Source organism: Podarcis muralis, chromosome 15 (genome assembly GCF_964188315.1).
Source record: "Podarcis muralis chromosome 15, rPodMur119.hap1.1, whole genome shotgun sequence".
NCBI lineage: Eukaryota > Metazoa > Chordata > Lepidosauria > Squamata > Lacertidae > Podarcis > Podarcis muralis.
Genome location: NC_135669.1, coordinates 39,756,865 through 39,784,268, shown reverse-complemented (window position 1 = coordinate 39,784,268; position 27,404 = coordinate 39,756,865). Strand labels below are relative to the sequence as shown.

Below are 27,404 nucleotides of genomic sequence, written 5' to 3'. Positions count from 1 at the left end.
GAGCCATCTGTGAATAAGCAGGGTATAGTTTGTCGATGTAAAGAAAGACGAATGTAGACTAAAGAACATAAGAAGAGCCCTGCCGAATCAGGACAATGGCTCATCTAGTCCAGCATCCTGTTCTCACAGTGGCTGACCAGGTGTCTATGCAGAACCTGCAAGCAATCAGGGCATGAGTACAACAGCATATCAATGAGGTACTTACAGGTATGCTCCATATCTGTATCCCATCGCTGTAGCCAATCATGAGCAGCAAAGGAGGCTCATTGCCAGTGCTGTGCATCTCGTGCAATTCTACATTCCTTGAGGTATCTAAAAGGTCCAGAAGAAAAACTTGAAGTCACAGTGGTGTAGCATCAAAGCAAGGTGACTCTTACACACGCACACACGGTTTAAACATTCTGAGCAGCTAACAACAGACGGAGCTTGGCAAATGCTGACATTTACCCAGAATTCTGGTAGGACAGATGCTTTGCATGCACAAGGTCACAGGTTCAATCCCTGGTTGTGCTGGAAAAGTCTCCCACCCCGTCTAAAAACCCTGGAGAGCTACTGCCAGGGAGTGTAGACCAGGGACAGCTGAAGCGGTATCCTCCATTTGTTGCTGTACTACAGCTTCCGAACCATGGGCAGCATGAACCATGACGGTTGAAGACACATTGGGATTTTGACAAGCGAGTCCAGAAGAGTTATTCTCTCAAGATGTCAACATCTGAGGAGGGAATTACCTTGCAGACTATACACCAACCTTACTTAAATTTTGGCAATGGAGCATTGCAGCAGACTTCTGTATTACATTTATTTATTTACTTATAAATAAGTAAATAAATAAATGTAATACAGAAGTCTGCTGCAATGCTCCATTACCAAAATTTAAGTATTAGCCTTGTGCAAGACTTGTATATATATTAAAAAATAGCAAATGAAAGTTAATTTTTCCTCCACCAACCTCCCCAAACCAGAAGGCTCCATTGTGCCCATTGCAAAACTTGGGGTCCTTTTTATTGTGCATTCACGATGGTATCAGGACAGTTATACATGATGTTTGCATTTGCAAAAGGTTTGGCCTTAGTGCTATGTCGAAAACAACTGATTGCTATGAAACATCAGCAAAAATGTAAAAACTGGGCTGTGTAAGTGATACTAATCTGAAAGTGCCAGGTCTTAGCAAACCACTGGAAGTATAGAATTGGGGCCTGCTCCTAGTGGACGCCTGCTAAACATCATATGGGGGGAAAGCCGCAGATGCTGAACAAGCAGGCAGTGGGACATATATAGAAGAAGGTAGGCCATGATATATCCAAGTCCCCAAGCTGTTTAGAACTGTAAATGGTCAAAGCCAACATCTTGAATGACTGGCAACCCAAGAACAAATATAGAAAACAGGATAGTGGGTGGGGAGAGACGTACCATTCAAGTCAGAATTTTCAAATCTGACCCATACAATTTTCTCTTTTTCTTCTGTAGGAGTTGTACCACTGTAGGCCTATAAGGAAAAAGGGAATGAGGAGAGAAAATTGTCAAAATATTATTATTGCCTACCCATGATGATAACGCACAAAACAAGCTATAACAATCTACTAATCCAACCTGTGGGGCTTGCAACAAAATGTTGCAGTGTATCCTCCTAAAGAAACAGACAGCTATTTCCTTCAGGCAGGGCAGGCCATTCCACATGCCATTTTACTTTTCCAACAGACTCTCATTATAATAGAAGTACTAAGTGTGCTTAGTCCTCTTTGTTCTGTGAGGCTTTCATGGGCAAAAGGGGCTGCCCATTTAGACTGATTTTAATTTTAGATGCAATATTGGAGTTCAACTCAAGGAGGCCAATATCTTCTCCTTGTCTTGCAGTGGCCCCGTTTTGCCTAAAATCCTATCAACACTCACCATGTTAAGTTTGATATTAAGAGGAGTTTTCAAAATACAACACAATCAAGCCATTAGTCATGGGTCTACTCTGCCCAGAATTTAATTGACTAAACTGTCGGAACACGACAGCCTTAATAGCTGTATTCTGCAATCTGTTTTAAGTAACCTATTCTGCTCTACTGTTAAAGGAGAAAAGTAAGGGGGGGAAATACACCAGTCAGCATTACAAAATACCTGTACTTACCTGTGGTACAACATCTTGCAGAAAGGTAACAACACTTTCCATATACGACTGTTCTCTGTATACCCAGAAAAAAAGAGAAGAAAAATGAAAATCCAAGAATACTTCATTTTACTTATGACATTTTATGCCACCTTTGAAGGACTCAAAGTGCTCCCCTGTTTCATCTTCACAACAGCCCTGCGAGGTAGGAGAGGCTGAGTAGGTGTGGCTGTAAGATGGGGAGCAAGCCTTTTCTATGGGAGGCTAAGATTTGAGCTATACTCAAAATTGCCACACGGGAGGAGAGACTGCAAGATTACTGTTGTGTTTAACCTTAACTCTAAAAGTCAACAAAGTAGTTAAGGAAGCAAACATGAAAACTCAAATAAAATGTTTTGATATGGACTAAAATATGAAAGCCATACAAAACTACCTAGCAGCAGATCTCAATATTATCTATCTACTCAAACAATAAAATATATTCATGACAGCAAGTTAATAAGAAATTAGATAAAAGAACCCAGTGTGTTTCAACCTAGCAGATCTTCCTCAGCAGAATAATGATCAATGCACTTCTACAGCATAACCAGCCAAAACTTTTGGGGAGCAATATAGTGAGGGGGGCGGGTATGCTCACTGAAATAAATATATGATTTCAGCAGTGGCAGGACCTGAGCGAGGCTTCGGCTGGGGAGGGCGGCATATAATTTATTATTATTATTATTATTTTATTATGTTGAAAAGTATTGCAAAACCTGCTGAACATGAACATACTAAGTATTTTTGTCTAGGTTATTTTTTTATTCACGTATTATTTATGTATCACTTCAGCCAAAACAAAACAGTTCCTAAACAACTCGCAGGAAAGAAAGGTGGGGGGAAGCAAAATTTTATTATCTAATTTAGATGGTCCCTGTTTTGTTTTGATTTATTGTATTTCTATGCCGCTTTTCATTTAAATGAATCCCAAAGAGTCTTACAAACAATAAATAACAGTAACATGAAATAACATAATAGAACATATTTTCTTCTGAAGCGTCTGTAACCTGAGGTACCACTGTAGATTGATTTTGTAGTCATCCCAGAATAGAAAGAACCAACTTGGGTGGCTCTAAAAGAAGATTAGACATATTTTTGGAGGAGAAGGATATCAATGGCTACTAGCCATTTTTGGAGCAATATGCCTCTGAAAACTAGTTGCTGGGAGCCACAGATGGGGAGAATGGCTGTTATGCTCAGGTCCTGTTTATGAACTTCCCATGGGGGCATCTTGTTTGCCACTGTGAGAAAAGGGTGCTGGAACAGGTGGGCCTTTGGCCTGATCCACCTGCAGCGCTCTTCTTCGGCTCTTAAAAAGGAATACCTGTTCTCACGTAGATGGGATTACTCTAAGTTGGAGCGGTGCACCTTTGGCTCTCCAGATGTTGCTGCTTCCTGCATTGCAGCAGGTTGGACTAAACAACCCTTGGAGTTACTTCCAATTCTACAATTCTTTGAACTACAACTCCCATCAGCAAGCCTGACTAATGGTCAGGGGTGGTGGGAGTTGTAGTTCAACAACATCTGGAGGGCCCCAGGTTCTTGGCCCCTGCATTAAGAGGTAAGGCATATCAGAAAGGCGCTCAACACCTTTCAATAGCCTCTGCAGTGGAGATGCACTCCTTTAAGCTTCATCTTCCATTTGTAACTCCAGGTGAACCACACAAGATTCCTCAGTGTACAAAGCAGCGCTGCAGACACTTACGTGACAGCCTGTGGACGAACCACCACTCCTCCAGTACATCGGCTTGGGCGACGGGGAGACTCAGCAGCCATTGCTGATCTGTAGATTCCTGCATGCAGAAGAGGTTTGATTTTTTTAAAGTTATTTTTACAGAACGTCTCACAAGTTTTTTGCCATTGAGAGAACCAGTCTTCCACACTTATCACCAGTGATATTTAAGCAAGTAGCTGCTGCGTCACAAGAGGTCAATGGCAGTATCATCCTGCAGCAGACCAGAAGAGGAAGGTTATGATGAAAATATGATGCAACCCAGATCCATACTTGGTAGCACAGGCATAGATGCTTTATGGCCTTGGTACAACTTTGCCAATTCTTAAACTTGACCAAAAAAAGAGGGAACAACCTCAGGATCTAAATAAAGCACAATTCTTTATTGCAGTTCTAAGTGTTTGTGAGTTAAGAACCCCTTTTTCAGGAGCTGTGGAAAGAAACAATGGCAACATAAGTCTTAAAATGTAATGTATCGTATACTACATATATGCTAGAGAAAGTTTACCCAGTCTAAAAATCTTTAAAGCACATGGTCAAAAGTGCACCTATTCAAAAAAAGGTCTGGAAAATATTCTTTTCTTTTGTGATTCTTTTAAAAGTCTGATATGGGTGTAAGTGTTCAGGACAGATATATTTTTCGTCATGTGCTTGAAATATTTTGGGGCCGTGTAAACTTGCTATAGTATGAAACTTACATTATATTATATAATGCTGCCATTATTTCCATTTGTAGCTCCTGAAAAATGAGTCCTTAACTCCAAAATGTGCAGCTACAATAATTTTTCTTCACTGAGCACCTGAGCTTGCTCCCTCTTTATGTGCCCTGTACTTCTGAGGTGCTCTTCCTCTCTACTGACTGCGTTTTAATTTTTAAACTGTCCAGCTCACTATGCACATAGAGTATGCACTTGCATGAAGATGCACACACACAAGTTCACACCGTTTATAAAGTATATTTGACTTGTAAGTAGCCCCCGTGTCTAGTTCAGGTGTGGACTACTGAAATATACTCTACACAGGGCTACCCTTGAAGACGACTAAGAAGCCTCAGCTAGTAAAGAATGTCGCAGAGAGACATCTGTAAAGGGTCCTGAGATGGATTCATAAGCATTCCTTAAGGAACTTGCCTAGGCTGCCTGCACAGGGTCCAGTTTATGGTACTGAGATTGCTGTACAAATTCTGAACCACTCAAGACCCAAATACTTGAAGAAATACATCTCCCAATATGTGCCAGCCCATGCCTTAAGATCAGCAGGGGAGGTTCTGCTTGTGATTGTGATTATGGGTGAGGACTTGACAGTGTGTTTATCTGCAGTGACACCTAGCCTATTGAACTCTCTCCCTTTGAAGGGGAGAATGCTTGTGAACAACTGCACTACTCTAAAGCAGCTAAACCAGAAGAGAGAGTGAATCTGGTGAAGCACAGAGACATGTAGGCAGCAACAGGCAGGCAAATTTGAAGAGGAAAATGTTTTGATATCGGTGCAGTAAACTGAAAGCCACAGGAGAGGTTTCCCACAGACATCTGCTTGGCCACTGTGAGAACAGGATGTTAGACTAAATGGGCCTTTGGCTTGATCCAGCAGGCTGTCCTTAACTGCCCTGGGATAACAGCTGATATGGGGTTGTTTAGAAGCTGAGTAAATGAGTAAGAAAAGGATGGGAGGGTGCTTCTGCTTTAAATCAAATAACTAAAAGCCAGCACAACATTGCCAGCTAACACTCAGAGAGCCAGTGTGGTGCAGTGGTTAGTGTGTCATACCAGGCCAGCTCAGCTATGAAGTTCATTGAGGAACCTTTTGCCATTTGCTGTCTATTAGCCCAGCCTAGCTCACCGGCTTGCTGTGAGGGTGAAATGGGAGAGGGAGGAGACACCATTGGAGGAAGGGCGGGTTAAAAGCAGACAAAATACTTCCAGTGTTCAATGAATGATATCTGCCATAGTCAAGAGCCATTCTTTTTCAAAACCTCGTCTTTTGTGGGTGGGATTTTCCTTTTGGAACACCCTTCCCATCTTGACAAATCAGGTTCTGAGATATTTATCGCTTGCTGGTGTGTGACCAGACAACAGAAAAACAGACATTGAAACTGACCTTCCAGCTGGAAGAGAACTGCTGGTGCAGAGAAGATCAGTACCTGATCCTGAGTAGATGATCCTGAATTATGAACACTTGCTGGACACAGCAGTCGTTTGCCCCTTATGAAGGAGATGATGTGGGCAATCAGTGCACAGACAAAATCCCCGAGGTTCATTTGGTTTCTCCTGGAAAGTGATCAACTCAATCTGCTCTCCTGGAGCAGCTGGGTGAGGGGGTGGCAGTACAGTAAGCCCACAACGTATGTAGGGGTTACATTCCAGGGATCATGCCTAAACTCAAAATTGTGTACAGTCAAAACCCATTGGGTTCCATGGAAGGTGAGGCTGCCCAATTTGATTTTTCACAGAACCGTGCCCCCTTTATTTATTTGTTTGTCTGTTTATTGCCATGCATGTAAAGCTGAATGTGCACAAGTTAATGAGTATAAGTTGTATAAAAGATAGCCAATTAGCACACATCCCAAATAGCTTTCTCCAAAGAAAATCTACAGTACAGAAAAAAAACAGTACTGACTTGCTCTCCTGTCACCTTCCTTGCTTACCTTGAAGATAGATGCCCCCTAAGGGAAGCAACATGACAGTTCCTCCACTCCCCAAGACTAGGCTGGGTTCAATTTTAAATGTCTTACTCTGAATATTTTCGTCATTTAAAGCAGAGTCAAGAGTGTGGTCAAAACAAACCTGCTCCCCTCGCTCAGGCATATGCAATGCACTGGCCAGCAGGGGGCTACGGCACACACTAATGACCCGAAAATCCAGGGTTGGCAGAGCTCTGTTACCACTGCTTAGGAACAAAAGCACAAAACCTGGTGGTAGTTGCTACCTCCTGCTAGGACACAAAGCAGTTGGTATATCCCACTCCAACCCACTTCTCCATCTGTTTGAACACTCAAAGAATAGCAAGGGATTGTAGTGGTGAGCTGTCAAAGGTTTGTTCTACATGGAGTGCAAAAGCATTCGTGCTAGGGAAAAGGCCACAATTCAGCGACACAGCATCTTCTGTGCCTACAGAAAATCCAAGGTTCAGTCCCTGGCATCTTGAAGCAGGACAAGGAAAACTATCTGCATGAAACCCTGGAAAGCAGTTGCCAGTCAATGTAGACTATACTGAGCTAGATGGACCAATAGTCTGACTCAGGAGAAGGCAGATGCCAATGTTCCTATAGCCTCACCACTCACTTTCAGCTGAATTATGACTCTAGTCTCTATCTCTCCAGCTAAAGTTTTCCCACCTCTCCTACTGCCATACGTTTCCACCCCCTTCTCAAGCATTTCCCATCCACTCATACAAGCATACCTACATATACACACATACGTACATATAATACACATAGAGGATGTACTAGCCTTAATATTTTTTTTAAAACTGTTCCTGCTTTTCAGCAGGCTTTCTGTGGTTTTTAATTGCTCTGTAGTTTCATTCTTGTGGGCCTTGTCCTACATTGCTTTTTATGTTGAAGATGGCAAGCTGCCTGAATATTTATTACAAAGGTAGGGGATAAAAGCTGAAAAACAAGAAACAATGAGTGTGTTTGACCCCATTTACACATTATATGTACTTGCATGTATGCCAAATACAAAAATAAATGTCATACCTGCTAACCTCTTTCACACAAACATGTGATTACACATACACCTCTGCCCCAACCCCAGAAAGGTTTGCCCAGTGCCTTTTTTAAATATATTTAGGCACCAGACAAAAACATTCCTCTTCTTCCAGGTCTTTGTTTAATTAAACAATCTGTGGCCTTTTAAACTTTGATAGGGTCACTGTCTGTTGCTCTTGTTATTTTGGTCTGTATTTTTTTGTTTTTATATTGTAAACCTCTCTGTGATCCTCAGATGAAGGGCAGTACAGAAATACAAAAAACAAACAAGCAAATCTGCAGCTCATTACTGTATGAGATTCCAGTTATCCCCACATTCTTTCCCCAACTGCCATATATTTCTTCTTCCTTATGTCTCAGCTATTGCATATATATCACACCACACACATAAAACTTTATGCATGTAAACAATTCATGAGAGATATACACTGGCATATGCATGATATGTGTGTGTAGGTGTAGCAAAGCCTATGATGGCTCATAGGACAAATTCAAAAATCCACATTAGCATACCATCCCCAACATTTCTCGGATGAAAATAGGGATGTCCCATTCAATAATGGTAATTTTACTATTTATACTCCACACATCTTATTGGGTTGCCCCAGCACTCCAGGCAGCTTCCAACACATATCAAAACATAATAAAATATTAAACATTTAAGAAAACTTCCCTATACATGATTGCCTTCAGACAGCTCGGGGGTTGGATAATTCCATACCCTCCAACATTTCTCTAATGAAAATAGGAACATCCTAAGGAAAAGCGGGACATTCCAGGATCAAGTAAGAAACTGGGGTGGCTTCTCTAAATCAGGGACGTCCCTGGAAAACAGGGACACTTGGAGGGTCTGTATTAGGGCAATACATTTAGTAGGCAGAATGAAATGTCACAAAATAAAGTGTGCACAAGTTTTCAAGTTCTCCAGAACCCCAGCAGCCGAGATGGTAAATAAAGCAGGGAGTGGGAGGAGAGAAAAAAGTGGCCAATGTTGCTGCAAAGGAGTCTGGATTTAGTCTGTCTTACTGTGTGTTTGTTTTGTGTGTGTGTGTGTGTGTGTGTGCATCTCACACACAATCACATTTGCTTTTATGCGAACCACTTCGACAATGCTTGTGTTTGTAGAGAATGCAGTCCATATCTAAATCAGCAATGACTATGTATGCACCCAGGTGTGTAATAATAAGAAGAAGATGATGATGAACAATTACTCCACCATTTATGAATTGCTTCCTATGAAGCGCCTCAAAGCGATTTCGCAATGCCAGGCTGGGCCCAAAGCTAGTCAGAGCCAGAGACAAAATTGGAAGGAATAGAAACGCTTGCTTCAGGTCCATAACTCCCAATGGCTCTACTCTTGAGTAGAACTCTGTCCTGGACTTGAAGCTGCCTTTGATATATGCAGTCGCTTTCTACACGGGTTGCATCCAGCAGGTGCCAAATTCCTATAACACTCCCTCCCACAAAATGCCCACCTTCCACCCCTTTCCCCTTCCTCACTTACCTGCTTCTCCCTCCTCCTCCATTTGCCCCCCATATCCCCCTTCCTCACACACCCCACAGATGCCAACCATGTCCTCCCCTCCCCAAGGCATGTCATTGCCTCCCTCACTCCCCTTGGCCCTCGTATGTATACAGTTACCTCAGACATTTCTCCCCCTTCCTAAACATTCCCCCCTCCCACTTCCTCCCCCCTCAATAAGGAGCTCTCCCCCCCCCCCAATAATGCCCCCCTCACCGCTGCCCCTCCCCCCACCCCTTGGCACTCCTGTCAGTCAGCCCTCCCCCCCTCCTCAGCCGCCCCCCCCGCTCCAACTAGCCCCGCCCGCTCCTACCTGCTGCTGCCGCCGCCGATGCGTCCCGCTTCCTCCCCTCGCTGACAGTGTTTGGGACCCTCTCGCCGGCCACCACACCGACAGCCAATGGCCTGCCAGAGAAGGCGGGACTTGTTCGGCCGGCTCCTCCAATGGCACCGGGGGACCCGGGGAGCGACGTCACGGGCACTGCGGGTGGTTGCACTTCCAGAGCTCTGTCCCGCTGCCCAGAGGCTCCTTCTTTCCGTTCGTCTCCAGCAAGGATAGGCTGAGAGAGCTTAGCCTCCCCTCCCCAAAAAAAGTGGTGAGAGCTGGCGCGGAGGGAGAGACTCTTTGGGCACGCCCACCTGGAGAAGGTTGGGGGGAGGCTTTGTTTACATCCGGGGATCAGATAGAGGCGGGCGCTTCAGCCGCAGGCGAAGATAGGTCGCGGCCGGTCCGAAGCTGAGTCAGCGCGACCAATGGGCTTCGAGGGCGTCAGAACGGGTTTAGCCACGCCCGCCGCTGGTGACTCGTACGGTTGTTTACCTCTTTTTACTTGGCGAGGTGAGGAAGGAGGAGCGGAGGAAAGAGACCGGGGCGCGTGACGACAGCGCGCGGCTGACGGCGCGACGTAACAAGTAAGAAGCCGGCAGGAACCATAGAGAGGGAAGAATATAGAGCGGCAAAAGATATCTCTAGGTGATTTCCGGTCTTCACAAAATTGAATTGTGTGTGTACAGTATGTAATTTATTTATATATTCTTGCGAAATAATTGCGTGAGTCTCTGTGTTAAAGGGTGTATTTTTTGATGCTTCGAGCTGCGTCCCAAGCAGGGGTTTGCGCCATTGAGATGCCAAGGGATAGAGCGGCCTTTGCAGTGGGGCGATTCGACAGGTGCAGCGCAGTCTCCCTCACCTTGGAAACGTGGCTGTGTTGGAAGAGGGAATTTCAGCAGACTAGCCCTCTTTAGCCACCCCGCACCATGCTAGCCTTCTAGGGCCATTGTCCAATATGTTGAGGAAGCACCTTTTAAATACTGTACTTAAAAACACACGTGTACCATTATGTGTTAACTATTTGGGGGCATAGTGGTTAAGATTGTTGCTCCAGGTCCTGGGAGACCAGAGTTCGAATCCTCACTCAGTGGGTGACCTTAGGCCAGTCATGGTTTTTAAGCCTAACCTGTGGGACACGGGTGGCGCTGTGGGCTAAGCCACAGAGCCTAGGACTTGCCGATCAGAAGGTCGGCGGTTCGAATCCCCGTGACGGGGTGAGCTCCCGTTGTTCAGTCCCAGCTTCTGCCAACCTAGCAGTTCTAAAGGACATCAAAGTGCAAGTAGATAAATAGGTACCGCTCCTGCAGGAAGGTAAACGGCGTTTCCGTGCACTGCTCTGGTTCGCCAGAAGCGGCTTAGTCATGCTGGCCACATGACCCGGAAGCTGTCTGCGGACAAACGCCAGCTCCCTCGGCCTATAGAGCCAGATGAGCGCCGCAACCCCAGAGTCGGCCACGACTGGACCTAATGGTCAGGGGTCCCTTTACCTTTATCCCCACAGGGTTGTTGTGAGAGTAAAATGGGTAGGCAGTGGAGACCATGTATGCTGCCACCTTGAGCTCCTTGGAGGAAAGGTAGGGTAGGAATGGAAATAAAGTGAGCAGATGGGACAGGTAGCTCCCCCACCCCAGTAACTGAGCATACCTGGGCAATGTGAACTTTGTAACCATCTCATCCCAATCTGTCAACCTGGCATCCTCCAGCTGTTTCGTGGACAACAGCTCTCATCAGCCCTAGCCAGCATGTGCAGCAGTTACAGATCAGTGGCTGGCTGGCTAAACCAGGTGAGGATAGCCAATGGGTCTCAAGCCCTCAGTGAGTTAGGGACTTTCCCTGCTTGCAAATTGAGCAGACAAGACCAATAGTGGGTCCAACGGTCAAGAATGAGGCTTCTGCACATGTTGTAGAGGGAAGTGAGGGGCAGATGGGGCTCGTCAACCTTGGAAGATAGCCCATATAGCAGAAGGAAAATTCTGATCCTAAATTTCTGCTGCATTGCGGGATCTCTTCGAGAGAAGCAGAGGCTTAGGAGTAAACCCTACACAAATCCAGAGTGAAGTCCCTAAGATGGTTGGATGGCGCCTTGTGCACCTTTTGGCAACTCCTGCATCCAAGCATCCGTGAGGCTGGGCCGCCCAGGACCTCCTCCACACACACTGCCCATGTTTGCACCCCAGGGAGGTTACTTCGGTGCTCCTAACTCAGGCTTGACTTCAGCCTTGGAGGCGCACTCCATGGTCTCTTGAGACAGATGCCAACAACACGCTAAAAGTGATAATTCAGGCAGGGGCTGGAAGGTAGGGATGGAAAACTACTGTGAATTTGTACAAAAATATTTGCGAACTGCTCTGTCTGGGTCTGAGGAAAGGGAGCTCTTTCTTCAGAGTGTACAGCTGACTTGTGAAATGCACAAATGGGGAAAGAGCCTTCAAAAAGCTAAAACTGCCATGTTGCAAAAGTGACTTGGGTTGCTTATATGAGAGGAAGCCAGAAATACGTGCTTGTTCCCAAATGGTGTTTGGGTGTATCCAGATTCCTGCAGGATTGGGGTGCAAGGAAGCCTCCTGTTTCCTGCTTTTGTTATCAGATGCTGCTGGCCTGGGACCTTTTGGGAAGGAGCGTTGGGTATAAATGTAATAAACATGCGATATGGAAAGTCTTAGGGGATTATACAAAAGAGGTATGACCCAATCACAGCAACCTTCTCCCCACTTGTGATTCCAATCAATTGCTAAAAAGAGGCACAGTACTTCCAACTGTGGAAGTAGAATATAGTCTTAGGGTTAGATAGCCCCATAAATTTGTCTAATCTGCTTTTAAAGGCCTTGCTACATCTTTTGGGAGCAAACATCATAGTTTACAATGATGCACCTTTCCTTCCTGTGAAGCATAGATTGAATCCTCATCTGAGGTCTTATAGCTCAGCAGTTCAGGAGCTGCTCCAGAGTAGAGTTTTAACACAACCAAATTCCTGCAGCTCTCTGTGGCATTTCGGTGTGCGGCAACATGACATGGAACTGTGTGTGACCTTGTGTCGTGTCAACCATGTTGTTCTTTTCATTTTTAATAAAGCAAAAGGAAGAAACAGAAAACCACCCTGCCAGGTTTTTTGCTAACTTTATTTCATTATAAGTATACATGGCTCAACGTATGCAAAGAAACTAGAAAACTATCCCAATAACTTAAGAACCTATGGTGGAAATGTCACCATCAAGAGCACCATCCATTGTTGGAACAGTAAAATATCTCATGCTTGTAAAAAGGAATGTGTTGTATATCCAAATGTGTTGCTAAAAGGAAAAAAAATCAAAAAACACCTCTCAAGAATTAGGAGTCAATAACTGATGGAGGGAAACTACGTTTCGTTCCTGTTTTTGAGCTAAAATTTTGGCCCTTTATCTTACAAAAAAATTATAATGAAAATACAACTAAGATAAAGTACTGCATAGTATTTTAATCAAAATACAGAAACCAGCATTGCTGTGTGACGAAGACTCAGCATCTCCTCTGCGTACGTTTCATTTCTGAATAGAGAAATCTAAAAGTTAATAAAGAAAGAAAATAGACCTAGTATTATATTCTCTAATAGGGTACACTTCAGGCAGAACGTATTAAGTACTACGAAAATACATATTTTCCATTCTTTTTAATAATTTACTTTCATTAAAAAGTTGTGAGGTCGTCACAAGAAGTTTATACAAATTCATTACTTTGTACTAAATTAACCCCACCCCCCAAAAAAATTCATCATCCAAAATCAAGGTGTTGTGTTTTTGTGGGTTTTGCTAAGCCCTGTTGTAACAATTATGCAAAAGAAAGTTAGGTGGGGAGACTACCTTTTGGTATGAAGGAATATAAATTTACACACATTTTTACAGCAAACTCCTTATAACCCTAAGAACGTCTACAAAATTCACAGTTATATTACAAGCAAGTACAAGTTTGAGATAAAGCTGTTCGAATACCAACCCGCCCAAAAAAAGGTTTTCTGCATTAAAAAAAAAATAAAAAACCAAATGAGAAAAAGATAAAATAAAAATATGCAGTTTCAACTTATTTGTACCGAAACTTCATAACTTTGAACTGGACCGCAAGGTATAATAATAATAATAATAACAATAATAGGGTTTTTTTATTTGTACCCCACCCATCTGACTGGGTTGCCTCAGTCACCCTGGGAGGCTTACAACATATATGAAAGCATAATAAATCATTACACATTAAAAAGCTTCCCTATGCAGGTAAACTGCATTAATGACTGAAACCCTTTCAGCAAACACAAAGTGCTTTCCTGGGCTGGTGGAACAATGGGTTCCCCAGCTTCTTCTGTCTTCGAAGGCTACGGCGCATGGCCAGCTTACTGGTGGTTTTGTGTTGGGTCGTCGTGGAGGACAAGATTTCAGGCTGGACGCTGACGTTCCTAGTCATCCCTCTCCTGGGCTTCTTTAGCAAAGGCCCCGAATTGGATTCTTCCAATGTCCTTTTGCAGCTCACTGTCGCTGCTTTGGTTGGCTCGCTTGGAGGTACCTTGAAGGCTTTTGGATCCATGCCTGCGTTCCCAGAGTTGGAGGGAGAGAGGGTCCCTGGCAGGCTCCGTCCTTCTGAGTCACGCATCCTCAACCCAAACAGTCGGCCGCACTTCTCCTCCTGTGGCACCGCATCCTTGTTTGACACCACTGCTAACGTTGGCGCGCTGCCTTTGGTGGCCTCCCCAGGTGGCTCTGAAGGTTTACTCAACGCCGTGTTGCGCGTCAGCGAAGGGATGGTCTCGGGGGAGCTGAGCCGTGGCCACAAGTCATCTTCTAAAACCTGGTGGGGTTCAAGAGAGTAAAATTATGTAGTTGCGAATCCAAAGACTCAGATATTTCCCAGTATCTGTTCAGACAAATCCTAGAGAAGTTTGTGGTGGTCAGATAATCCAAGAGATGGAGAGCTTTAAATGCCTCTTGAAAAATATGTATGTTTACCCAAGGTTTTGCTGGACTATTGACTCTTAAAATAAACTTTACACATACGGATAGAAGACTTTTTACTAGTGTTACTAAGTTGGAATTTCTCCTCTTAATTCTTTTTCATGCACTGTTCAGTTTTACTTAGGACAGGCTTTTTAAAAGGAATTTTTAGTGATTATTATTGTTGTACTCTTATTTCAGGTATTGGCCCTCCAGATGTTGCTGAAATACAACTCCCATCATCCCTGGCTGAAAGTTTTATTCAATAAGAACCTGAGCCTGCTCCCTTGTTTCTCATCCTATTTTTCTCTGAGGTGTTCTTTCCCTCATTCTGCTGCCATCTCTGGAGACAAGTCTCAGGTCCAATAAAATAAACTTCAAGCTTAGAAAATTCAGCTTTTCAAGCTCTGGAACCCCAGCTCAACACCTTGCCATTATCCCAGTGAGAAGCAGCAAGGTTAAATGTAAGCAGAAGGTAAAATACAGACCTCCCAGGTACTGAATGCTCAAGTATAGTCTAATGTCGTAGTTCCCAACATGGGGCACACGCCTTACAGGGGAGCAATTCAGGAATGAGTTATTAACAGTGAATGGCCTTTTAGGCTTCCTCCACGTGAATAGGTGTTCACTTTTTGAATAATAAGAATTATATGTCATGGTGCATGGCCAAAAAAAGATTGGGAACCACTGGCCTAACATAACCAGCTGAAGCAGGGCGGCTGCTCAGAGGTGGACAGGTGGTTTGAATGGGGCTGCTAACATCAGAGACCAGAATCTTCCTGGACATCAGGTGACCACCCAAATCAGCCATCCACACAAACCAGCTGGGAGAAATTGCCCAGGGATTTGGAGTCTGCTCTCACTGATATCCAGACCATACCCAGCCTTCTTTAGAAAAAGGGTTTGTGCAAAGGCTAACAACATAGGGCTGAACCATAGTTTTGTTCCAAGGCACTGTGGTAGACTTAAATGGCTGAAATGCCTTGCCCCTTGTCCTTTTATAAGTCAGTCTGGCTGCCATCTGCCCAATTAGAATTTTTGTTCATTCAATTACTTTCAAGTTATCTATGGCCATTTATATACAAGGAGGTAATTTGCAGTTCAAATTAGCTGAATTCTAAAATTTTACATTGAAATATATTGTTGAAAATTTAAAACAGGCCCTTCTCAAAAAGCCACCTCCGGAATAGCCAGAGAAGTGGGAGATCTTGCTGTACATCTTGACCTTCTAGTTCTGTAAGGCACCTGCCGTTTACACAGCGTATATTTAAAGCACATTTAAGCACATGACTCTCCACCCCAAGATCCCTGCGAATAGTAGTTTACCTCTCACAGATTTAATTCCCAGGACCCTTGATGGACTACAGCTCCCAGGCTTCTTTGGGAGAAGCCATGTGCTTTAACTGTACAGTGTGGATGTGATCCCAGTGAGCTTCAAGGCTGAGTGGCATTTGAACCCTGGGCTCCCGGGTCCTTGTCCAACACACTAACCACTCACTGGGGTAACTCACCCACATACCCTGCATAGACAAGATTCCTTTCACCCCTGTGGCTACAATCCAATACACACTGGCTCAGAAGTAAGCCCCACTCAACAAAAAGGAACTTCTTTCTGAGCCCTTGCACTGCACCTCTGAGCATACACAGAGCTCCTTTCATCTCCAAATAACCAGAGCCTGCCAAGCCACCCCAAACATCTAGCTTTCCAATACCTAAACTCCTGTGAGACCTCCATCTCACCTGTCCTGTGCACATTATAAAAGGCTGGGTGATACATCAAAGGTATTAAGGCAAGACAAATGTCCCTCCCACCACATACATACCCTTAGAGCATTTCCCATGTGAATCTGTAATTGCCTCTAATTTTAATAAATGGGGATATACTGTACTGTAACAGGCAGGCCTCCAGCACTGCATGTTCCTAATTGTACCAACTGGATATTTTTTGTCTTGCATTAAGGAAAAAAGCCACGTGCCTTTACTGGTACATGTTTAAATTAGGTATTCCTCAGCCCCAAGCGCCACCATTTGGGGTTTGTTTGTAAACCAAGTCCTCCGCAATCCTGGGCTTTTTGGAGAAAAATTCAAACTTTTTTTGCTTGTTTCTTTAGTTGCTTCTTTGGGATTGTATTCAATTAAGTGCTGTCCTTCCAGGGTTTCTCTCCCAGCCTTAGCTGAAGATGCCGGGGATTGAACTTGGGACCTTCTGCATGCAAAGCAGATGCTCTGCCAGTGAGCCACGGCCCTGTGCCTTGGCAAAGTGCCCTCTGGTGGACCTTCTTGGATGACCTGACAGTGGCAGCAGCATCACTCCCAGCACTGCCAGGCAGCTGAGTCCAGCCACTGTTTTAAATTTCTCACAGTGGTCCAACCAAGGCATCACTCCGGGGCACTGTGGGAAATTTAAAGACCCTGGCACCAGCACTGCTCAGGACACCAGATGAGAAGTTGTTGGTTTTTTTAAGGTGGAAAGGTGGCAGGTGTGAGCTGTGGACCCCACAAGCCCTATTGGAGGGGGGGCTGTCGAAAGAATCCCTGTGCCAGTGCCAACCTAGATACCACCCAAGGTACCTCTTGCCAGAGAAAATGAAGGGCTGCATGCTGGGACATCGTAGGGGCAGAGCCTAAAGCTGCCCGTGGTCCCTTGCTGGTAAGAATCAGGGCTGCCACCTCCCTGCCATAATTCTGCCTGCACCTTTGCATTAAGGTAAAGGGACCCCTGACCATTAGGTCCAGTCGTGGCCGACTCTGGGGTTGCGGCACTCATCTCGCATTATTGGCCGAGGGAGCCGGCGTACAGCTTCCGGGTCATGTGGCCAGCATGACTAAGCCGCTTCGGGCAAACCAGAGCAGCGCACGGATACGCTGTTTAACTTCCCGCCGGAGCGGTACCTACTTATCTACTTGCACTTTGACGTGCTTTCGAACTGCTAGGTTGGCAGGAGCAGGGACTGAGCAACGGGAGCTCACCCCGTCATGGGGATTCAAACCACTGACCTTCTGATCAGCAAGTCCTAGGCTCTGTGGTTTAACCCACAGCGCCACCCATGTCCCGCACCTTTGCATAACCACATGCTAAACTTTGTGCCTTGATCACAACAGAGTGTGATGGAACGATGAGCATTTTGACTTCTCCAAATAATAATATAAACTGAATGTTTTTATTATTAAAAGGGAGGGAGGGGAGGAGGGCAGGCCCTGGGCTCCCTGCTGGGATTTGCCAGATGGACTCCTCCTATAAGCCCTGTTTTGCTCCTTAAGAAGAGGAACATCAGAAGTGCCTCCTGGATCAGGCCAATGGCCCATCTAGTTCTGGCATGGAGAAGGTGTGTGGGGGGGGATTAAGCCCTGAGGTTCAATCAGACTTTACTAGGGGACCGAGCCTTTAATGTGGCAGGTCCTGCCCCGTGGAACTCCCTGCCAGTAGAACTCGGCAGGAATGGTCCCTGCCTGTTTTCATACTTCTTTTGAAAACTGCTTTGTTCAGACAGGCCTTTGAAATATGTAACTCTTTTCCCAAACCAGATTTTATGGCTGCTTCTACTGACACTTCTTCTGGTGTTTTATCACTGCTGGTTTAATTTTGTATATCGTAGACTGCCTTGATTTTCTGGAAGAGGCGAGAGAGCAAGAGAGGTGAATAGGATAGAGAAAATGAAAGAATGAAATAACAGAATGAGGGAGGTGAGGAAGGGAGGGGAAGAGGAGGAGAATTAGGAAAAGAGGGAGTCTGAAAGTGAAAGAACAGGAGGGAGGGAGGAGAGAGGAAGAAAGAAAAAGTGAAAGAAAGAAAGAAATCCCACCTTTATTTACTAGCTGCGCCTGTATAGAGACCCCTGAGTAGCTCATCCAAACCTTTGTGGGGGGTTTTTCCATTTTGCTTTGCCAAAGAAGAGCTATTCAAAGACTCAGGGGAACATCAAAGCAGCCAGAGCTATTCTGAGCCCAGTGGCGGTAATTGCCGGTTGCTTCAAAACACCCTAGCTGAGCATGACTCCCCTCCCCTCTGACAAGACAAGGACTGCTGTACAAAGGGCTTCCAGAAGGCAGTGGCGACAGAGAGAAGAGCAGCAGCCAAAACTCCAGCAAGGGGTGAGCAGCCACGGAAACATATACTGCACTCCAAGGATCTTCTATTTAAATCATGGCAAATCAAGTGGCTAAGTGGAGAGGTATGTGACCAGACCAACATCGCCAAAGGCCAGGGATGATGGAACTTGTAGTCCATCAATATCTGAAGGCTTATTATTTATTTTATTTAGTAAAGGTGTAAGTTGCTTTCTCTGGCCCAGAGGCAACTCAAAGCAAATTACAACCAAACAATCAGACAGTGAACCCCACATAGATGCATTAAAACCAGGAGGACCAAGAAAGCATTAAAAAAACCCATTCCACTTGCTTCTGTAAGGCCATTGATTATTATTATTACCCCAGCCACTCTGGGCAGGTTCCAACAAAGTATTAAAACACATTTTAAAAAACTCAAAACATTAAAAACCTCCCCGTACAAGGCTGCCTTCAGATGTCTTCTAAAAGTCAGCCAGATGTTTATTTCATTGACATCTGATAGGAGGGCGTTCCACAGGGCAGGCACAACTACGAACCAAAGGCCTAGTTAGAGAGGAAAGTTTTTGCCTGGCGCCACAAGTGATAAGTTCTACCCTGGTGGAATCTACACACATATAAAAACAGTTCCGAAAATGTTTTTTTTAAAAAAAAATAATACACTGAATTTTCCATAAGGCTCGCCATCGCCATCTAGTGCCACATTGTATATTGCACTTAAAACGTTTTATTTGCAGCTGTATGGGTGAGTCCCCTGCCATGACCTCTCGACATCATGACTCGGGATTCCACCCCTCTTTTCTTACCTTGACTGGAGGAGTGGAGCAGCGTGAAGGAGTCATTGCCCACATCTCAGGGCTGCTGTAGGACGGGCCTTCGGCCAAGTTGAAATACAGCTCCTCCTCCCCTTCCAAACTGCTCTGGTCGCTGCGCACCGAAGAGAGGCTGATGACGATGGCACTGGTGTTGTCCGCCCGCAGCATGCGCTGCCTCCAACGTCCCAGTGCGCGGTTCACCAGCATTTTGGCAAGAGACTGCTGGCGCCCTCCCTTTCGGTTCCAAAGGTGGGCAAGGAGATGCGGAAGGAGAGAAAAGGAAAGTCACCATCCCATAACTGCGACATGTACAGTGGTACCTCAGGTTACATACGCTTCAGGTTACATACACTTCAGGTTACAGACTCTGCTAACCCATAAATAGTGCTTCAGGTTAAGAACTTTGCTTCAGGATGAGAACAGAAATCAGGCTCTGGCGGCGCAGCAGCAGCAGGAGGCCCCATTAGCTAAAGTGGTGCTTCAGGTTAAAAACAGTTTCAGGTTAAGTACGGACCTCCGGAATGAATTAAGTACTTAACCTGAGGTACCACTGTATTTGGGGAAGTTTCATTTCTCAGCTATGCCTTCAGACGGTCTTTAGATAGATGTTGTGATCAAATCCTGCAAAATGGCTTCCTGAGATCTGATATTATATTTATTTATATCCTTCCTTTTCCACCAGACCGGGACTCAAGGTAGCTTACGCAAAACACATAGAGCTCAAAATATACAAAAAAATAACCAGAGAGAAAAGACTTTGCTACACAGGTTTCCCACCCAATCCTAGAGGGTTCCTGTCCTCTTTTCCCTTCACAGTGATAAGTTAAAGAAACCCGTTCATGAGAGACTGAGAGAGAATATTCTCAATTCACTACCCAGCCACAGGTACTCCACATTTATTTTTCTATCATGGTTTTGGCTGGAGGTGGGGAAACTGGTGGCTATTGGTATGGTTTCAGATTAAGCTCATGCTTACCGTAAAATACTTTTTCTCTTCATGGTCCTGGCACATAGAAATGGCTTCCTGCGGTGGGATCATGTTCCACAGCCCATCACTACCCAGGATGATATATTTGTGCTTCTGAGGATCTAACGTGTGCACACTTGTGTCCGGTTCGGGAGATACAACAAACTCGCCGCTGTAGAAGTCGTAGCTCCACAGATCACCTGGATTGGGAAGGGTACAAGAGATAAAACACAAAAAAGAGTTTTATAAGTTTCAATTCATTTAACTGGGGTGGGCAGGGTAGAGAGCCACTGCTATCAAATGCAACAGTTCAGGATGGAATCTGAAAATCAAACTCCCTGTGCTTAGAAAACAAAACTGCCAGGATTTTAGAAAAGAGTTCAGACTAGCTTTCTCCCTGCAGGGCTGTCACAGCAAGCTGCTATTGGACTATGGAGGATTAGGCTCTCATTAGCCAGGGGGACTATACTAGGGGAGAGCTGTAGATCCGTATCCCTGGTTCAATCCACAGCGTCTCAAGGTATGGCAATGCAGAATATATCCATAGAACATCCCCTTAGTTACAATTCCGGGTTTTAAGGTTATATTAATGTTACGCATCCATCAGCACCAGTTTGAACAAGATCCTGTTACCAGTCAGAAGCAAATGGCTACAGCTCTTGGCAGAGGCAGCAAGCAGAAGGTCAGGCAGCCAAGCAAGAAACCCTGCCTGAAACCCTGGAGAGACACTGCCAGTCAGTGTAGACAATACTGAGCTAGATGGACTAGTGGTCTGATTTGTGTAAGGCAGTTTCCAATATAACCCAAGAGTTAAGAGTGTTGAGGGTACAAACAAAAAAAACCAATGACTTCATTGGGGAATGGCTTGATTTTATTATGCAGTCAAATAGAAGGCAGCACAACTGGGCACACACAGTGGTAGTTTTCAGCTATGGAACTTGACATTCACCATTACTTCTTCTGAAAATGGAACTCACCTTTCGGTTTAACCTATCTATCTCGTCTGGGATTGAGATCCTACTGGATTTCAGTGCTCTATACACATCCTAGCCCTTTGCTGTTAATTTCGATCAGTCCTTTGCTGGCCCGTAACTGTAAAACTGCATTTGTTTGGTTGCAGTTAGTGGTTTTATCTGGGATTGTTGTAATAAAGGTTGACTGACTTATTGCCCTATTTTGGAATGGAGGTGTTCCTGTGACAGGAGAAAGGGAAAAGGGGAGATTTAATGCTCTGTAAGTTTATGAGACCTTTTACAGTAGCTGCCACGTCATGCCTGGTTGTTACAGACTGTTACTTTCAGTTTGTTTTGTACTGAATATATTTCTACACGCTTGTATTCTGTGTTGTTTCTATAAAAAAACAATATATATACAGTTGCAATTGAAAATATTCAACCCCCATTGCAAATCAGGTTTGTTATCATTTCAGCTGTTTGCAATGAGCAACACAAACAAAAGCAATTGAAATCGCTCAAGCGGTTTCCCCAAATCCAGCTGGAATTGCAGCTTATACTGGCTTCTCCTACTGCCTGTGAGGTAGGTTCTACTGAGAGGTGGTGTTGGGCCCAAGTTCACCCAGTGAGCTTCATGGCAGAGTGGGGATTTGAACGCAGGTCTCCCAGGTCCCAGTCTGACACTCTAGCCACTGCAGCACAGTGGCTCTTAAACAGGCAATCATCCCTTCGCATAAGCAGCCTGAAGGAAAAGATTTTCTGACTCGATTTTTCCTCATGTTACACAGCCCCTTAATGAGGGCTGTAACGTCTTTCAGTGTGTTACAGTACATGCACACCTGAAAAACAAACTGTTACCCCTTGACAAGAAAAGGACCTAGGGCCGTAAGCCAAAAACAGTTCTACTCAAGAGTAGACCCGCTGGACTTCATGGGCCTGAGTTTGTCAGTCCTTTAATCTCAAAGGATCTGCTCTGGATAGTACAGCTACAACAGCTACAACCCCTAGCAACTGAATAACAGCATTTTGTTGTTTTTGTCATCAGAAAGCTCAAAACCCTAAAGCGCTGAGGCCCCAGTAAAGGCAGCCATTTTTGTGTGAGCTCCGCTCCTCGCAAGGCTTCTTTTTCTGCCCACGCAGGCACTTCAGAAAGCGGCAAGCCGCTTTAGGAAATAAGAGACCCAAGCTCTTTTGTTTCCTGAAGTACAATGCTCATTTCGCCATTAGCGCCGCACGCCATCCAGCTGACAGCGTTTTCAGACGCTCGACAAGGAGCCATTCGAATCAATTACTCCTATTTACTACAGCCAAGCACAACCTGAGCCGGTCCTCGTTCGAGAGCTAATTTCTGCCTCTGCTAAAGCAGAGATAAGAGGGAAAGGGAATAACTTGTTCTCCCATTAACAAGGCTAATTAGGGGGAGACACACACACACACAGCATCCCTGATCGCAGGGGAGGCTATCTTCTCCGCCCACCAGTTAGCACAAAGAGGTTGAATCAGCTTATATTAAAATGGGGGTGGGGGATGAAGATGAACTGCATGGAATCAGGCCCTGTTACGGCCTGAGAATATAAAAAGAGAGTGCTGGATCAGGCCAATGGCCCATCTAGTCCAGCATCGTGTCCTCACAGTGGCCTCCCAGATGCCTGAATGGGAGGCCTACAAACAGCACTTTTCCCACTTGGGATTCCCAGCAACTGACAGCACAGGTAGAAGATAGCCATCGTGCCTCATAGCCTCAGACAGCCTTATTTTCTTCTACTGGTTTTCTAATTCTTTATAAAAATAGAAGAAAAAGCCCTGCTGGATCAGACGAAGACCATAGTCACGTCATACATTTAAAGCATTATGATACCACTCGGAACAGGCATGGCTTTCCCCCAAAGGATTCTGGGAACTGGTGCTGAGAGTTGTTAGGAGACACCCCTGTTTGCCTCACAAAGCTACAATTCCCAGAGTTCCCTGTGAAGAGAGATTGACAGAAACCATTCTGAGAATCAGAGAATTCTGAGAGGAGAACAGGGTGCCTCCCATGAACTCCCAGCACCCCTAATAAATAACAATTCCCAGAATCCTTTGGGGGAAGCCATGCCTGTTTCAAGTGGTATCATAATGCTTTAAATGCATGGCCAGCTAGAAGTCTATCAGGAGTCCACAAGCAGAACCCAAGCCTGACAACATCCAAAGGGCTACTGATTCCCCCCACCTGCTCCTGGCTCTCAGAGAGGCCCTGATCCGGGCTTGGGCTTTTGTGTGGCTCCTGCTCCTCCTGAGTATCCACACGTGGACCTAGGCAGACACTTTGCCAGCAGCTCCTAAGCTCCAGTATGGCTTTCTGCCTCTTATTTATTGCATTTATGTCCCCCACCCTTCCCTTTTCTCCAAGGAGCTCCAAGGGGAGAATCATAGAGTTGGAATAGACCACAAGGGCCATCGAGTCCAACCCCCTGCCAAGCAGGAAACACCATCAGAGCACTCCTGACATATGGTTGTCAAGCCTCTGCTTAAAGACCTCCAAAGAAGGAGACTCCACCACACTCCTTGGCAGCAAATTCCACTGTCGAACAGCTCTTACTGTCAGGAAGTTCTTCCTAATGTTTAGGTGGAATCTTCTTTCTTGTAGTTTGGATCCATTGCTCCGTGTCCGCTTCTCTGGAGCAGCAGAAAGCAACCTTTCTCCCTCCTCTATGTGACATCCTTTTATATATTTGAACATGGCTATCATATCACCCCTTAACCTCCTCTTCTCCAGGCTAAACATGCCCAGCTCCCTTAGCCGTTCCTCATAAGGCATCGTTTCCAGGCCTTTGACCATTTTGGTTGCCCTCCTCTGGACACGTTCCAGTTTGTCAGTGTCCTTCTTGAACTGTGGTGCCCAGAACTGGACACAGTACTCCAGGTGAGGTCTGACCAGAGCAGAATACAGTGGCTCTATTACTTCCCTTGATCTAGATGCTATACTCCTATTGATGCAGCCCAGAATTGCATTGGCTTTTTTAGCTGCCGCGTCACACTGTTGGCTCATGTCAAGTTTGTGGTCAACCAAGACTCCTAGATCCTTTTCACAGTGGAGAGAAATGGTTCTCTCCACTCATCTAATCGCCACAACAACCCTGTGAGGCAGGCAAAGCTGAGAGGCAGTGACTGGCCCAAGGCCACCCAGTGAGCTTCATGGCTAAGCAGGGATTTAAACCCTGGTCTCCCAGGTTGTAGTCCAACACTCTAACCATATGAGCTCTCTGTCTCTTCTGCTCCTGGGGTGTGTGAAATAAGTCCTAAAGGGGGTATATCTGGATCAAAGACTCCTCAGGGTTTTAGACTGTGCAGAGATCTGTGGGGGGGGCATCCTCTAAGGACGCCCCACGTTGCAAGTCTGGGCAGGGCTAAACCTTTACACCAATTTTTCCACACAGAGAGGTAGAGTGCCAACGAGGCAGCTAGTCCTGACATGTTAAATTGGTTACTCGTCATTCAGTGGCTATTGAGCATGCTCAGTCCTCATTGGGCTGTTTTAGGGGGGAGGGGAGGTGGAAGTTGCCCTCTTAGTTTTAATTATTATTTATTTTTTCTGCGCTTCTGCAAAATGTAGGGATCCCTTCAAGCATGCCCATAACTTCCCTCTTGATTTTTTCAGTAGCGCTGCACAGCCATTGGCACTCTGCCACCCGACTTCGCTATTAGAGGGAGCAATATATAACAGGTTTACACAATCCAGTCGAGGAGTGGTTTTTTGGGGCACGACTGGAAGACTCATAAGCATATCCACCTGCAATTAAGCCTCCACCTGCCATTTACTGGCAAAGGAGCTCATCTGGAAAAATGGCTGGGAGGCAGCCAAGAGACTGTCGGATTAATTGCCTTCAGTGGGAGGTTTGGAAACGCTCGAGTCTCACTAAGGCAAAAAGACGGGGGGGGGGGGAGGAAGTTCTCCCTATTCTAACACCTTAATACATAAATGGAATGCTGAGCTACAGCACTTCTTCTAAAAATGAAACAAGATCCCAGTCCTCATGACTCAATGAAGGAATGATTTAAATAGACCCTGAAAGCTGCCTTGTACTGTGTCAGACCATTGGTCCATCTAGCTCAGTACTGTCTGCACTGACTGGAAGCAGCTCTCCTGGGTTAACTCCCAGCTCTACCTGGAGATGCGGGGGATCGAACCTGGGACTTTCTGTGCATATGACAGATACTCTACCACTGCCACAGCCTTTTAAAGGCTTTTCATAGTGCAGGCAATTTTCCACTGACGTGTGTTTGAGTCAAGCACAACCACATAAATTCACGCGTTGCTGCGAACCCAGAAGTGGCACTTAAAGCAGCAATAACAGCCCCCCAAAAGTGCAAAAATGGTGCAAAAACAAGTGTCTAGCAATCCCCCGAGCCTTTGCAAATGCAATCCCAGGAGTGCTGCTGGGTTTTCCAAGTGTTTTCCAGAGGTTCGGAGGATTTTTGCAATCAGACCTTAATTCAGAGCCATGAGCCACTGGAATCTTTATTCTTTGGAGAAGAATGTATTTTGGCAAATATATATTTGCAGGCAGGCAGGCCTCAGATTCAATCCCCAGCACCCCCAGGTAAGGCTGGGAACGCAACCTGCCTGAAACCCTTGGAGGGGCAGCATCAGTCACTGTAGACAACCCTGAACTAAGTGACTCAACATAGGGCAGTTTCCAATGTCCCTAAGCGATGGGAAGCCAGTGCTGAATGCCGCAGCTCAGGAGAAGCAGATCTAGCAGGCAGGGCGGCTCTTCTTTCTTGTTGTAAAAGGCCAGGAAAGAGAGGAAGAAATCTATTCAGGTGCAGAAGTTACACACACCCAACCCAAGAGGCCCCTGCTTGGGGGTGCAGAGGCTAGAACAGCGGGTGGAGGGGTTGCAGGGAGAGAGAAGAGAAGAGAAATATTTCCGGCAAGGTAAACAGATCCACATGTGCCCGAGAGCCAGCAATGTAAATTCAGCAGCGCAGGCCCAAATCCCCACACGGGGAAACAGCCGCCACTCATCCTGTTTTCGATTACGTTATTGTGTACACTTTGCAGCACATTTGCTTCCAGTGAGAGGGAAAGAAATTGCAGGTTTGCACCAGGGGTAGTGGGAGGTGGGGAGGGCGATCAATATGGATAGAGGGGAAGACAGAAAATCCCCTTTGCTCATAAAGCCTGGTTGTAGTAGGGTCTCGCTAAGGTGGATGTCAGGCAGGCAGCTGTGGCCAAGGCCTTGCTAAATCTAAGATGGATTGGGCCAAAGGCCCATCTAAGTCTACATCCTGCTCTCTCAGTGCCAAACAGATGCCCCAAAGGGAAGGCCACAAGCGGGAACTGAGCACAACAGCATCCCACTTGCTATTCCCAGAAGCTGGTATTGGTATTCAAAGCTGCTATTCAGAAGCACACTGCGTCCGACAGTAGAACACAGCCATTGTAGCTAAAAGCCTTATTCTCTGTGTATTTGCCCAATTCCTTTTTAGAGTCATCCAAGCCGGGAGCCACCACTGCCTCTTGTGGAAGTGAGTTCCATAGTGTAACTATGTGAAGAAGGACTTTCTTTTGGCTGCCTGAGTCGCCCAGCCTTCCCTGGATGGCCCCGTGACACAAACCTCTGCTCCCTAGGCACTTTCCCCACCCAATTCATAATCTTAAACACCTCTGTCACGTTCCCCGACAGGGCGAAGACACACACAGTTAAAGGCTGGTTTCTCAAGAAGCAAAGATATCAGTGAAATTCCCAGAGAGAGACTGGGAACCAGAAGCTGCAACCAGAATCCACAGGGCTGGTGTGGTGGATCCCCCAACTGTGACAGCAAAGCAGAGGGGATAGAAGGGGTTAACTTAACTCCACGAAGTGTGTAATTAAAACATTAACCATCTGCTAAGGTCCATCTGGCTTTCATTTCCTTACAACTGGCACACAAAAAGGGGGAGGGGCTTTTTTTTTTTAATTTGCTGAGCGCACTTCTGAAGTTCCTAGGCCATGCCTCGCCTCGCCTTTCAAGCTTCTCCACGCACACAAACACTCACAGTCCTCCATTAAAATGATCTCCTGTGGGCATGAACACAAGCCTGCAATATTACTCTGAGAGCCCCAGGAGGAAGATAATCTACAAAACCTATTGTGAGGGAAGGGCGGAGGGCGGCGGGGATGGGAAATCAAGCGTATCCCGAGGCTTCTCCTCCACCACTTTGAAAATTCACAGCACCGACTAGGCCTCGCATTTGCACA

At 45.6% G+C, this 27,404-nt stretch overlaps 2 protein-coding genes and 1 long non-coding RNA gene across 3 annotated transcripts in view; 1 reads left to right on the top strand and 2 right to left on the bottom strand.

Annotated features, from left to right (window-relative positions):
* The window catches only part of BCAS3 (BCAS3 microtubule associated cell migration factor), a 457,979-nt gene extending 448,425 nt beyond the window's left edge, over positions 1 to 9,554 (bottom strand). Inside the window, 5 exon segments of the mRNA XM_077919460.1 lie at positions 202 to 312; positions 1,411 to 1,486; positions 2,117 to 2,171; positions 3,840 to 3,927; positions 9,411 to 9,554. Of these exon segments, the coding sequence (XP_077775586.1) occupies positions 202 to 312; positions 1,411 to 1,486; positions 2,117 to 2,171; positions 3,840 to 3,910 (313 nt within the window). The 5' untranslated portion in view covers positions 3,911 to 3,927; positions 9,411 to 9,554.
* Positions 9,555 to 9,706: 152 nt separating this feature from the next.
* On the top strand, positions 9,707 to 16,312 carry LOC144325653 (uncharacterized). The gene is made up of 2 exons (XR_013390857.1): positions 9,707 to 10,110; positions 14,582 to 16,312. It is a non-coding gene; the product is annotated as an uncharacterized LOC144325653 (long non-coding RNA).
* Positions 12,529 to 27,404, bottom strand: part of PPM1D (protein phosphatase, Mg2+/Mn2+ dependent 1D) — a 34,847-nt gene continuing 19,971 nt past the window's right edge. The window contains exons 4-6 of the mRNA XM_028707831.2: positions 20,237 to 20,427; positions 19,252 to 19,494; positions 12,529 to 14,237 (exon numbers count right to left, since the gene is read on the bottom strand). Of these exons, the coding sequence (XP_028563664.2) occupies positions 13,698 to 14,237; positions 19,252 to 19,494; positions 20,237 to 20,427 (974 nt within the window). The 3' untranslated portion in view covers positions 12,529 to 13,697. The remainder of the gene's footprint in view (positions 14,238 to 19,251; positions 19,495 to 20,236; positions 20,428 to 27,404) is intronic.